Source organism: Arachis hypogaea, chromosome 16 (assembly GCF_003086295.3).
Source record: "Arachis hypogaea cultivar Tifrunner chromosome 16, arahy.Tifrunner.gnm2.J5K5, whole genome shotgun sequence".
NCBI lineage: Eukaryota > Viridiplantae > Streptophyta > Magnoliopsida > Fabales > Fabaceae > Arachis > Arachis hypogaea.
In genome coordinates, this window is record NC_092051.1 from 29,193,689 (window position 1) to 29,207,648 (window position 13,960).

The window sequence follows — 13,960 nt, forward strand, 5'->3', positions numbered from 1 at the left end:
TTTTCTCAAAGCAAAAAATAAAATTCTGATTAAAGGTTCTGAATAGAGATGGCAACAAATAGGGTAGAATAGAGTTTGAACTCTACCTTAATTTTATTTGCGAGTTGAAAACTTTCTTAAAACTCTACTCTACCCTGTCCACAGGTTGAAAACCCTAACTCGACCCGCATCAAAGTTCTAAACCATATCCTACTTGCAGAAAAATAAATTTTTAGGCAAATATAAAATTTAACCATTCTAAATTTCATACATATTAATAAAATAAAAAATAAAAAATTAAGTCCAAATAAAAATTAAAAACAATAAAATCTTAAAAAATTCAACATAAAATTATAAATAATATGATCATCAACTAACTTAGTGATTATTTCAAATTTTTATAAGACAAAAATTGTGGGTTCAACACTCACTTTTTTCACTACATACATAATTTTTACATATATATTATATAATATATTAGGAGTGCGGATAGAGTAGGGTATACCCTTAACCCGTATCCTACCCTACCTGCAGGCAAACTCACACCACACCCTACCCTATCCATGGGTTGGTCTGGGTTGAGTACCCGCAGGTAGGGTATATATTTTATTAATTGGATGCATGGCAAACGGAAAAACACTTAGGTGGTAAAATGGAAGGGTTAATAGACACATGGCATTACATGTTTTGCAAAAGAAAGGTAACCATTCATATTATAAGCCATCGTTACAAATTAAGATACTAAAAAAGAAGATTCATTTAACCGGACAACCACCACATGAAGGAAGAACAACTGGGCACCTAGAATCTTGGATCATCTCATGCATCTGTTGAAAGAACACAACGGAGACATCCTCCTTCGTGCATAAGATCGAAAGCCTTGTTGATCTCGCCAAGCGTCAGATTGTGGGTAATGTACTCATCAACCTTGATTTCCTGCAAAAACGAGCAAAATATAAGGTCAAGCCTCCTCAAAAATAAAATTATAAAAAAAAGAAACACTTCCCAACAATATTGGAGTTTGATACACTTGAGAAAAACTGTAGGAAGCATCTTAAGATGCATCAAATTGAACTTGGTGCATCGTAAGCAAAGGTAATCCAATGGTTAGAATTGAATCGTGAGAGTGGCATCCATTATGATTCAACCTTAGTGCATGATGCACCGGATTCAGCCCAATGCATAATAGCATTCTCCAAACATTTACCTTCTTCAAGTACTTCTCCACAAGCCAAGGCACTTGTGACCTGCTCTTGAAGCCACCAAAAGCTGTTCCTTTCCAGACACGCCCCGTCACCAATTGGAAAGGGCGGGTAGATATCTCTTGGCCCGATGCTGCAACACCCACGATAACTGATGTTCCCCAGCCCTGGAATTTTTCAGCAAAACATATATTTTCATGGTTATGTCCATCTAGAGTAATATTTGAACAATTGAGTCAATGTGGCACTGCTGCGGCAGTGTTCACCTTGTGGCAGCATTCCAGAGCAGCTCTCATGACGGAGACATTCCCAATGCACTCAAAGCTATAATCAACTCCGCCATCTGTAAGATCAACTATGACCTGCTGAATTGGTTTATCGTGTTCTTTAGGATTAATAAACTCGGTGACTCCAAAGTTCTTCGCTGCAAGGTAAAATAGCAAGAGAAGTAAACAGAAGAACATGTATTTAAAGTTGCACACAGTAAGACAACACTCTTGCTTAGAAATAAGAAACCTTGGAGCATATCACTTCACAACATCAAGGGCATATGTTTCAGACATTTACCTGTATCAAATTTCTTGCTATCGATATCAATGCCAATAATACGAGATGCACCGGCACTTTTTGCACCCTCTGCAACCTGTAAGTATAAAATAATCAATTGCAGTGGTAGTTCGATACCAAGCAAAAAACACATTTACTACTACGCTAACTACAGGAAAGAAACTTACAGCAAGACCAACAGTTCCAAGGCCAAAAACAGCAACAATTGACCCTGGTTCAACTTTTGCAGTGTTCCATACAGCTCCAAGCCCTAAAAAATAAAAAATAACAGTTTTCTTAAATGCATAACAAGAAAAGAACAAGGCACAGGAAGGCGTGACTCAACTGTAGTCTTTTAAATATAGCACTAAAACCAGAACAAAGGGAAGAAAGAAAGGAAAAAGAAAATGAATATCCAACAAGCTTACTCTTTTTTTTTTTTTTTGGGGGGGGGGGGGGGTATTATATTAATTGATAAACTATCATGTTAAGAAGCTTAAGAGTGCTATTAGGCTACTTTCTTATCGAATTTAAACAACGGCAGGTGATAATGATGAATCCATGAGAGACCAACAAAAACTAAGCCTTGTCCTATTATAGGCTACATGAACCAGAAGATGCAAAAGTCAATTAGACATCATTACATCAAACTCAAACTCTGAATTATTCAAGCTGACGACTTATATTGTATGAAATCCATCTCGATGGGCAAACCTAACATCAATGTCCAAGCACATTTCAACAATCCATTGAGCATGGAGCATTTAATAATCAAATAACCAACACGTGGGCTTGCTCACCAAGTGGCCTTGGCAACATAATCTCAATACACTTTGTAATTGCGAAAAGGAGAAAGACAACACTTACCGGTTGGAACACCGCAACCAAGAAGACAAACTTTATCCAAAGGAGCAGCTGGATCAATCTTAGCCACACTTACATCATGAACAACAGTGTACTGGCTGAAGGTGGAAGTTCCCATGAAATGATAAATGGTCTTCCCATTGATAGAGAAACGACTTTTGCGGTCGCTAAGCATCACTCCAACTCCAGTGGCGGAACGAACCTTCCCACAGAGGTTCGTTTTTCCAGATTTGCAGAACTTGCACTCACCACATTCAGCCTGGTAACATGGAATAACATGATCCCCAGGCTGCACATTAGTAACACCTTCTCCAACACTCTCCACAATTCTGCACCCATAAATAAATAAACTAAATAAACGAAATCCCCTCAATCAACAATCACACAACCCAATGTTAAACATGACAATGTTATGATGCAGTAAGAAGGAAAAAAAATAAAAATAAAAATAAAAATAAAGTTGGTGCACCCTAGATCAAGATAATCTAATATACAGATTTATCATCACTTTATAACAATAACTTCTACAAAACCTATACCATCAGATTTTAGCGCATCAAAACCCAAGTTCAACCTGGACCATTCAAATCATACCATGTAACAAAACATGCTCTTCATTAAAAAAAAAAATTACTCACCCAGCAGCTTCATGGCCAAGGATACAAGGGAAGAGACCTTCAGGATCCTGCAAAGCATGATTTAGATAAATGAGCATTTAATATTTAGCAGGAAAAAAAACTTTAAATTTGGAAAACGAGAATGGGAAATAGAAAAGGGATGGGGTAGGGTAAAAGAAAACACCTTTCCGCTCCAGGTGTAAGCATCGGTGTGACAGAGAGCAGTGTAGAGGATCTTGACTCGAACCTCGCCGGCTTGCGGTGGAGCCACCTGAACGTCTTCGATGGACAAAGGCTTGTTGGGTTCCCAGGCCACCGCAGCTTCATCATCAAAACGACAAAAGTCAAATCGCCGTTTAATGAAGAAGAATAAGATGAAAATAGAGAGAGAGAGTGAATTGTAGTACCTTTGCAAGTAATGACTTGACCTTGAGTTGCCATGGAGACTGAGACTGAGACCGCACAGTAGAGAGAACGATGATGTTGATGATGATGAAAATGAAGGGGAAAATGAGTGGAAATAAAATGGGTTACTACTGTTTTTTGTTTTGGTATAAAGGGTTACTACTGTTACTATACAAGGCAGCTACCAACTAACTACTCATTTGGGTTTAATCAATTATTTTTTTCACTCTTTTTGGGTCTAGATCATTGGGCTATGGTGTATCGTCAACCAGTCGTTTTTTTTTTAGAATAATTACTCAAATAAGTCTTTAACGATTTTTAAAGCGGACATTTTAATTTCTAAGAAAAATTAATATACAGATGAATTCTAAAATTTCACTCCGACCGACAAATCAGTCCCAGTTTATAATTATCCAAATCAGTCTCCAAGAATTTTAAAAGCGGATATTTTAGTTCCTAAGAAAAATTAATACACAGATCAATTTCTAACATTTTTCTCTGTCAGACATAATAGTCTCCTGTCCATTTTACTTTTACTATATGTCAACCTTTATTATTATTAACTTAGCTTTGTGCATGTAGACGATGAAAATAGAATATTAATATACTCTTTTCATTACAAACAAGTAAGGTGAATAATGATGTTTTAAAATTCAAATTAAAATATTTTCTTTTAATACAACCATATTTTTTAAAATAGGACATCTTTTGATTATATTAAATACAAAATATCAAATAATTTCAACTTTAAATTTTTTGTAGAATAATTTCTAATAATTTTATTGAATATTACTATTATTGTTGTTGTTCTTGAGGGAATATATATATATATATATATAAAAGACTCTAATAAATAAATTTATTATCATTTTTATCTAAAAAATACAAAAAATTATGGTACGATATTATTGTTCAATTAATAATAATAATAATAATAATAATAATAATAATAATAATAATAATTTTATTTTACTCTTTTTTTTTACAAGAATTGTTATGTCTGATGGAGAAAAACATTGAGGATTGATCTGTGTATTAAATTTTTTTTTGAGACTAAAATGTCTGCCTTTAAAATTTTTGGAAACTGATCTGGGTAATTACTTTGTCGGAAAATAAACTGGAGACTGATTTGTCTGTCGGAGTAAAATCTTGGAGATATTTTTGTATATTAATTTTTTTAGGACTAAAATATCCGCTTTTAAATCCTTGGGGACTGATTTGGGTAATTATTCTCATTTTTTTTTTGTCTAAACACAATAAGAAAACAAAGCAAACTAACTAAACTGAGTCAGAGTAAATAATTTGCTCAATGTCTTCATTAGGAGAATTTCAAATGACATGACTCTAATTAATCAAAGCTCCATAACGCGCTAATCAATTTGCAGCTTTGTTCACTTCACAACCAACCCATTTAAAATAGACAACCTATAGTCTGACCAAGAGCTCTTTAATCTTAACAACTAGATCAGAAATATTAGACATGCCACCATGAACACTATAATACAGAAGATGCAAGATATGCAAACAGTCAGTTTCACATACAATATATTTGATACCACACTCCCAAACTAGAATAAGTCATCTCCAAACAGTGAATAACTCACATATAAAAATAGACCAAATGAAAATGCTATTCGAATAATCCATCACACAACAGCCATTAGAATCTCTAATTATACATCCAAAATCAGCCACTTGCAAATCAGAAGCCAGACTAGCATCACAATTAATTTTAAAAAAACTACCCGACAGAGGTTCCCAAAACATCCGATGATTTAAACATCGAAATAGAGAAGACTTCTCAGCATGCAATCTTATAGAATTAGCCATGATCTTAGCATTCGCTACCACCTTGTAATCAGACTAAGAACTCTGAGCATTAAAAATGTCATTGCACCTATTTCTCCACACCCACCACAGTCCCACCCTAAGAATCGCTTTGTGGCCAGGCATAACCTTACGCAACCAAGACACAAGAGACCTTCCACCAATTGAATCAACTAAAGAATGATCCAATATCTGCAAAATTGAAATAGATTTCTTGTAGTCTCGCAAACAATGCTCCATAGTTTCTGGAGCCTCATTACATCTTTGACAAATGTCCGAGTTAGACAGTTGCCGCTTGTAATGAAGAACTTCAATAGAAAGAGCATTGTGTAACCCAAGCCAAATGGTGAACTTTATTTTATCAGAAATATTAAGATTCCATAACCACTGCCAACTGGTACAAACATCCCAATTGAATTTTTTTTTCTTGCAAGCCATCTATAACTTTCTCTAGCACTATATATTTTAGTTGTTGCTAGCCACTATCTCCACCTGGCATCCTCCCTAAACTGAAAATGAAAGTTAAGGTTGCTAACAATATGCTTGATATCTGCAGAAAGTAGAGTAGCCAGCTTAGGCCAATCCCAATACCCTTCTCTCCACAAATCCTCAACTGTAAAGTCAGTGTCAGATATATGCACAAAAAGAGTAAAATCACACAGTTTTTCAAGAGGAGACCATTCATCGTACCAAAAAATTGCTGAAAATTTCTATCACACCACTTAAAACCCTCCTTAAGAGAAGCATAAGCTTTGATAATGTACCTCCAGATAGCAAAGGAATTTGGAGAACAATTGCTACCTGAAAAGAAAGGATCCCGAAGATATCTGTGAGTGAGAACTTGTACCCATAACTTGTTTTATTATAAAGGCAATCTCAAACCAGTTTGGCAAAGAGAGCCATATTAGCACACTGAGAATCTTTTATTCTAAGACCATCTGAGCTCTTAAGAGCAGTAATAATATCCCACCTAACCAGAGGCAATCCTTTTCCATTAGCCTAGCCTTTCCATAAAAACTATCTCATCAATGAATCAATCTTATCACAAGCATACTCTGGAAGAAGAGCAATCTGCATAGTATAAACCGGAATAGAGATCATTACCGATTTCACCAAGCATAAACGACTAGCCTTATTAAGTAAATACTCCTTCCAACTAGTAAGCTTGCTCAGGACTTTTTCGATAATCTCCTGAGCCGTCCTCTTAGATGCTCGATCATGCCCAATATTAATCCCCAGATACCTCTCCAAATCTTGAGAAAAGCGAATGGTAGAAACACTAGAAAGAACCTCTTTTCTTCTAGCTGAGACATTCTTTGAGCACTGAGCCTTGGACTTATTAACAGTCACTTTTATACCGACGCCTTAGAGAACATGTCCAGAGTCTTCATAACTTTCACTACCTGTGACTTAGTAGCTTTGTAGAAAAGTTACAGATCATCCGCAAACATCAAGTGAGAGATTTTAGGCCATCGCCTAAAGACCAAGACTAGAATCCAAGAGCCTTGGGAGACTCTATGGAAAATCAAGCAAGCTAGATTCTCCATGCAAGGCACAAAGAGATAAGGAGACATGGGGTCCCCTTGTCTCAACGCCCTCCTTGGGTTAAAATTTTGAAGTGCATAACCTCATGAAGTGCATAACCTCTTGCAAAGAGAATCTTCAAGAAACCTCCAATCCATCCTATCATACGCTTTCTCTAAATTGATTTGGTGTTCCTCATGAAGTGCATAACCTCTTGCGCAATGATAATGTTCTCAGTTGTTCCTCTCCCAAGGATAAGGCCTCCTTGAAGGAGCCCAATGATTTCTTCAAAAAAGGTTTGAACCTATTCACCAACAACTTAATGATAATTTTATAAATGACATTGCAGAGACTAATAGATCGGAACTCTTTTAACAAAAACGAAACTTTCACTTTGGGAATGAGCACAATAAGGGTTTTGAATATGGCTGCACTAAACATTTTGCCTTCAAAAGCCCTTTTGACTAACCCCCAAACATCAAGATTGATAAATTCCCAAAACTCCTTATAAAAAAGAGCTTGGAACCCATCTAGACCAGGAGCCTTGAAGGAGTTCATACAGAACACAACACTCCTTACTTCTTCTAACGTTACTGGTTCCACAAGTCTTCGACAGGCCTCAATACTAAGTAAAGGTCTAGGAAAGTCCCATATAGCATCAAGGTTAATAGTCTCCCTAGTTGAGAAAAGCATCTGAAAGAAGGAGTTTGCTTTGGTTTCAAGCACATTCGCCTCAGTTTTCCAAGTTCCATCATCCAAGAGCAGCCCATGAATCTTATTTCTTTTCCTCCTAACAATCGTTTGTAGATGAAAAAACTTCGTGTTCTTGTCTCTATACCTCACCCACTGTTGGGAATAAATAGTATGACTACAATCCAATCAATCATGTGTCAAATAATTTGTTATTGTTATTATATTAAAATGTTAATATAATAAGGTCCTTGATTAAATTTAAAAATTTATCATTGTGATAGTGATCATAATATTAAGATATAAATCTTTTATAATTTAATCTAAATTGTTCTTGGTCATAGGATTACTAAAAAGGACATTAATAATCCGAAAAGATCTATATATATATATATATATATATATATATATATATATATATATATATTGGTCTTCATTGGATGAAGATTAATAGATCTCATTTATTAAATTATATATATAGATGGTACATATAGAGATATGACCATTGAACTGACTCACTTTGAGAATTCCTAATAGTTATAATTACTGCATATTTGTCAATAGGATATTCTCAAGATGAACATAGTAATAGAGTTTCCTTTGACCTGCGACTATCATAGTAATTAACAACATATTTATTATACTTTGATTCCGGATACCTAATACCCTAGGGTGCTAGTTGAATGGATATTGTGTATGATTTAAATACTTGTACAATTAATGATTAGTCGATAAGGAATCCGTCAACTCTCGGTAAAGAGTTTGAGCTCTATGATTATAATGACTGGGATGAATAAAATCTTGGCCAAGGGGATTGAATGAATGAATAAATGAGTTTCTTAAGTCATTCACAGTTCATTATAATAATGGTAACAAGTTAGAGTTTGACAATTAAACCATACTCTAAGGGTTAACCAAGAGCTGAAAAGATGGAAGGAACTATACTTTACTCTTCTCGGGTTCTTAGTAAAAATATATTACTTCATACTATCGGGTCGTTGAGGAGTGTTGCTAGACGCCAACCTTGATTAGTAAATTTAGTATGACTAATTTACTACCCGCTTAGTATTGAACCTATGGGGTCACACACTAACGAGTGTTCTAATCTTTGCTATAGAATTATATAATTATTTATTTGATCAAATCAAAATAATACCATTACCAAAAATCTCATTAAGTTACTTCTCTAACACCCGCTTTTTAATAAACACATTACCAAAAATCTCCTTATTAAACTTAAGTGCCTCCCTCTAAACTTCTATAAGTCTATTAGCGACCTAGGTGCACTATTATTCAAGGCAATATTAACAACATTTTTGAAAAGAGGATGAGTTAACCAAACCGCTTGAAATCTAAAAGGGCACTGCCCTTTTTTAAATACTTCATCATTCTTGCTTCTAATGAATATATGGCAATGATTCGAATGGAGACACCCCAAGACCTCACTGTACACGTTCGGAAACTAGCCTCCATTCCATATTAATAACTGCTCTATCCAGCTTCTTAGTAATCTGAACCCCTCCTCTCACTCTTCTAAACCAGGTAAAAAGTCTCCTAATAGATCCTATGTCAAATAAATTACAGCTATCCAGAATATCAGCAAAACCTTCTGATCTCGCATGATTAAAGGCTTCACTTCTAACCTCACTAGGCAATAAAATTTCATTAAAATCGCCTAAAATAATCCAAGGCCCTTGTATCATCTTAGAGACCCTGTTTAAGTCACTCCATAACTCCAAGCACCGATGAAAATGAGGATTAGAATAAACCGCACTACAGAAACTAGAAACATTACCTTTGTGAACTTTAAAATTAATACACTGATCAACAACATCCACCACACTAACAGAAAAATAGGAGTCTGAACAAAGAGCCCAAATACCCCCATTATGACCTCTGGCTTCAGCCAAATTTCTACAATGGACGCTGGACATTTTGTTTGAATCCCCTCTAATATTCCAACATAAATAGCTAATAAATAAATTATCCATAAACAAATGAATGAAAAGGAGAAAACTGACCTTGAATAAAAGCCCTTCAGTTGGACAACGACGAATGTCCATCAACTCTCTCCAGTTTACCAAGTTTGTTGGTTGTCGTGGCTTTCCCCAAAGCTCCTTCACCCACATCCCGAAGTGCCACCGGCCTTTCATGCTTCGTTTGGCTCACCTCTCTATCTTTCACCCAGAGCTCTGGTGAGTTTTGAAGAGAAGCAGGTCACAGCCTCTTGTTCCCATTCTTGAGTACGGGAATTTTGGTATGAGATGTTGCTCCCAATTTCACTCCCTGAACCTTAGCTCCCTCTCTTTGTAAGCCATAATGATTTTTTATGTGTGAGGCCCTTCTATTGGACCCAGAGAAAGCCGAAGCTCCACCATTCTTTATTAGTGGACCTTTCAATTTTATCTCATCATATTTGTTGGCAGAAGTCAAAGGTTGTTTACCTTTGGATCTATTATGGGCCTTACCTTCCAAGCCCAACTTGCCCTTCCCTTTTTTAATTACTTTAGACCATCCCTCATCCTCTATAGCAGGAAGATTCTCCACGTAAATACCATAAAAGGAACCCTCCACGATATCCGAATGCTCCATAACTCCTGCGAATTTAGTGGGGTTAATCCCAAATTCAAAAACTTTCTTGAATTATTCATCGGAACACTAATTGACCTATTCGACCTTTTCACCCACCTCCCCGACCTGAGCAGTGCTGTCTTCTGTCATTTTCTCAGCAACACCCACCATACAATCCCTAGTGAGATGCCAAAACAATTGCATTTATCACATATGGGATGTAAGCACTCATAATTAACACTATATTCATAGTCATCAACAATCACCTTTCTAATGACAGGCAATCCCAAGTTCACCTGAACACATGCTCGAGCATACTTGCCTCTCTATACGGATTTTGTAGCAAAATAAACTTTAATAGGTTTTTCAACCGCCGCCGTAATTCTTATCATGGCTTTCTCATGATAATACCAAATACTCAAACCTGATATCCTTATCCAAACCATGATTTCCCCAAAAGATTCTTCACAAGGCTTGAAATTCGGTGACCAAGGTTTGGCAGCAACATAATTGCCAATAATCATCCATGGACTACCTAAGAGAACCTTCTCCCTATCTTTCAGAAGATCAAATTTGACTAGGAAGTAATAGAACCCAACGTCCAACACTTCATATAGCTAAGGATACGCTTTCGAAACCATAACGATAGCATCTCGATACGGTTTAGAAAGCGTATCCTTAGCCTCCTTGGTAAACGTCACCTTTGGAGGCGATAAGTCACCTTATTTACCTGTGACAATAGCCATGGTGTCATACTGTCATCATCCAGATCCTCAGCATTGCTAATAGTCCTAGCCTTCGAGGTTCCAATAACTTTATTCTTAAAGGAGACTTTTAAACTCCCCTTAGAACTACCCTAAAGTGAATCCTCCTTATCACCAAATGCATCCCTACCCTCACTCTCTCCCTCTTAATATTAGACTATTAGTATAATTTAAATTATTTTGGGTATTGCAAGGGGCCTAAGCCTAAAGAAAGCTATTAGGCAAAAATGTTGTCCAATAATAATAATAATAATAATAATAATAACACTCACATGAAAAACTCTATTGGTTTATTTATAAATTATAACTAGGAAAAATAAGATTTTAATTATCATTTATTTGTAATTTATGACATGTGTGAACTGGAAATGGATCCTCACAATTTTTTTTCAATTGTTTGGTAAAGTGTGATCTCTCACCTTACTTTCTTCAAGTAGGACCAAGAAAAAATATTAAGAAAAGATATTGAATGGTAAGAGATCACACTTTACCAAACAATTAAAAAAAATTGAGGGAATCCACTCCCCAATTAAAATTATATTTTACAAGAGGTAGTAAATTTTATTTGGAGATTAGATTGGCAGTGGGTATTGTCTCCTGTTCACAAAGAATTACTCAACTTAAGGCTTAGCCGCAATTCTATGTCTCTAATGAGATCAATGTAGGAATTGTTCCTATCAAGACTATAAAGGAGGTTCTCAATATGATCCAGGTGAGGTTGTTACATAATTACTTATTTTAGGATAGATGATTTAATTGATTTTGAAGCAATTTGTTAAAAAATTTCGTGTTGAATTGTTGTGAATAGTGTGTCTCTTGATGTTGGTAAGGATGGCTGGTGTTATACATCATGTAAGTCATGCCCAAAGAAGGTTGTAAAGAGTGAAAATAGGTATTGATGTGATTATTGTAGATGTGTAGGCTTTAAGGCTTTGCTGAAGTTAGTCGTTAGAATATCTGTTATTATTTCCAATAGTAACATGATATTAATATTACTAATTATTTATAATAAGCTTAAGTGTAGCAAAAAGATGTGTTGTTAGCTTCTTAGAGGTTGCAGGTATAGGTTACAAGTTATGTCACTGCTGGTATTAGCTGTATCAAACTTCTTTTTTTTTCGTGGAATAAGGAAGTAGAATAGATTGTGGGAAAGGCTGCTGAGAAAGTGAAAGAGATATGTGTATGTTAAGTATAAGTATTAGAATTGAATTTACTAATGTGTATTATGTATGTTCTTATGATAAAAGTGCTAATGTGCATGTAAAGAAATGAGAAAAGGGAGACTCATACCCCATCTACTTTGAGAACATAATTGACAAAAGATTCTTATTCAAGTTGAATATCACATAAGAATATCAATGTTGTCGAGGGGTTTGTAGTGTTACCAAGCTTTCGGACGATGAGTGTCTCATATCCACTTTTGGGCTCTTCTTGTGATGGTTCTGTAAGTATGCTATGTGTCACAATTATTAAAACACAATTTTGTTGCTAAGGTAGCTACCATAGAATAAGTTACTAACTTCCTATTTTTATGTTGGTGGTTTAAGTCTTCTCAAATTCTAGCTAATACCAATATAATTGAAACGGATGATGATAACTCTCGGCATGTTATAGTCGGCCTTTCCAAGGTAACAGGTGTATTTCTACTAACTGTATATATGTAAAATCTTTGTTGTAAATAAAAGTTGTTAACGAAGAGGATGCTTATTGTATAGAAACTAATTATGAACTTTATGTGGGTCAAAAGATTCTACTATCGAGGGTAATGGAGACAGCTACTGCCAAACTCCAACTTAGCAATCATCACCTGATACAGGGGATGCGTACATAGGAGAGTTTCTTGTTTCTGCAGACGTTCAGGCATCAGCTAACAAAACTTTTAATTGTAATATTGGAAAGAAAAAGATGGACTGAAATTTTTGTATCAGCAATATAGGATAGATGTGTTCATTAGAATTTTGGAAGTAAATATTATTAGCTGTTAGTTTGGAGCAGTGCATTTAAATACTTTGTTGTGCAAGTTGTTGGTGCTAATCTTATAAGTAAATTCAACTATTTTGATGTTCATGTGATATTCAATTATAGAATTGTAAGTTGATAATATTCTACGAACCTTTTAATAACCGGCTGAGTAAACGATGACTCATTTAAGTGTGAAATTGGATCAATTGAGATTTTTGATAATGCACAAACTAAGCTATGTAAAAGTAAGATTTTTGCCGGATTGTACATATATGCTATACTGTATCTATATAAATATAAAATAAAGGATTAAGACACCTATTGTATATAGAAAATTCTACCGTATTGATAGCAAAAGTCATCATGTGATGATGACAGTGCGTGGCATAGTGGAATGGTGACGCGTGTATGGCAGCATGTAATAGGAGAATACCGTTTATGCTATTAGCGTGGAGGTGTGTCTAGTTTCCTATTTTTAATTTATGACATAGAGATTAATTATACATAATTAAGTTATATAAATAGGTATGTAGGCCCAGCTTTTTTTGTGTGTAATATTTATTTGGTAGTCCGTAGACATTGGTAACATGACTGTGTTAAAAAAAGATGAATAACTCATTCTAAAGAAATATTACAAAAAAAAAAAGTCATACTAAAGAAATATTTTTACACAAATTTTTTTTTCTACAAGAGTTTTGTATTGCAGGCCAACGAGCTATAGTTTAAATGACATAATCTCTTCATACTCATTTAGAGGTTGCGGGTTTGCATCTCACTCCTAACTTTAAAGAAAAAAGTTTTATATTGCAGGACCAATGGTGGTTGTGATTCAACAAAAAAATTTATTTAAATGTTATGAGTAATAGGCTGTGATGCACGGACTCTAACACGGATATTGAACACACTGACACGCGAATTTTAAAATTTTATAAGATACGGGGACACGTATATATCTAAAATATAAACTATTTTTTAGATAAATCATAATGATATTTTGATATTTTATTGA

At 35.0% G+C, this 13,960-nt stretch overlaps 1 protein-coding gene across 1 annotated transcript; it reads right to left on the minus strand.

Annotated features, from left to right (window-relative positions):
• Positions 1 to 624: 624 nt before the first annotated feature.
• LOC112758806 (alcohol dehydrogenase class-3) lies at positions 625 to 3,883 on the minus strand. The gene is made up of 9 exons (XM_025807575.3): positions 3,616 to 3,883; positions 3,393 to 3,529; positions 3,230 to 3,276; positions 2,595 to 2,920; positions 1,916 to 1,998; positions 1,749 to 1,824; positions 1,448 to 1,605; positions 1,187 to 1,348; positions 625 to 915 (listed from the first exon to the last, which is right to left on the minus strand). The coding sequence occupies exons 1-9, from the start codon at positions 3,647 to 3,649 to the stop codon at positions 799 to 801; spliced, it is 1,140 nt and encodes a 379-aa protein (XP_025663360.1). The 5' UTR covers positions 3,650 to 3,883; the 3' UTR covers positions 625 to 798.
• Positions 3,884 to 13,960: the final 10,077 nt, after the last annotated feature.

Excerpts from the sequence above, each read along its gene's own strand:
- LOC112758806 (XM_025807575.3), bottom strand. The coding sequence starts at position 3,649 with ATGGCAACTCAAGGTCAAGTCATTACTTGCAAAG. Across the intron at positions 1,999-2,594 it reads TGGTTGCGGTGTTCCAACCG|GGCTTGGAGCTGTATGGAAC; the intron begins GTAAGTGTTGTC and ends TTTATTTTTTAG. Across the intron at positions 916-1,186 it reads TGGAGAAGTACTTGAAGAAG|GAAATCAAGGTTGATGAGTA; the intron begins GTAAATGTTTGG and ends TCGTTTTTGCAG.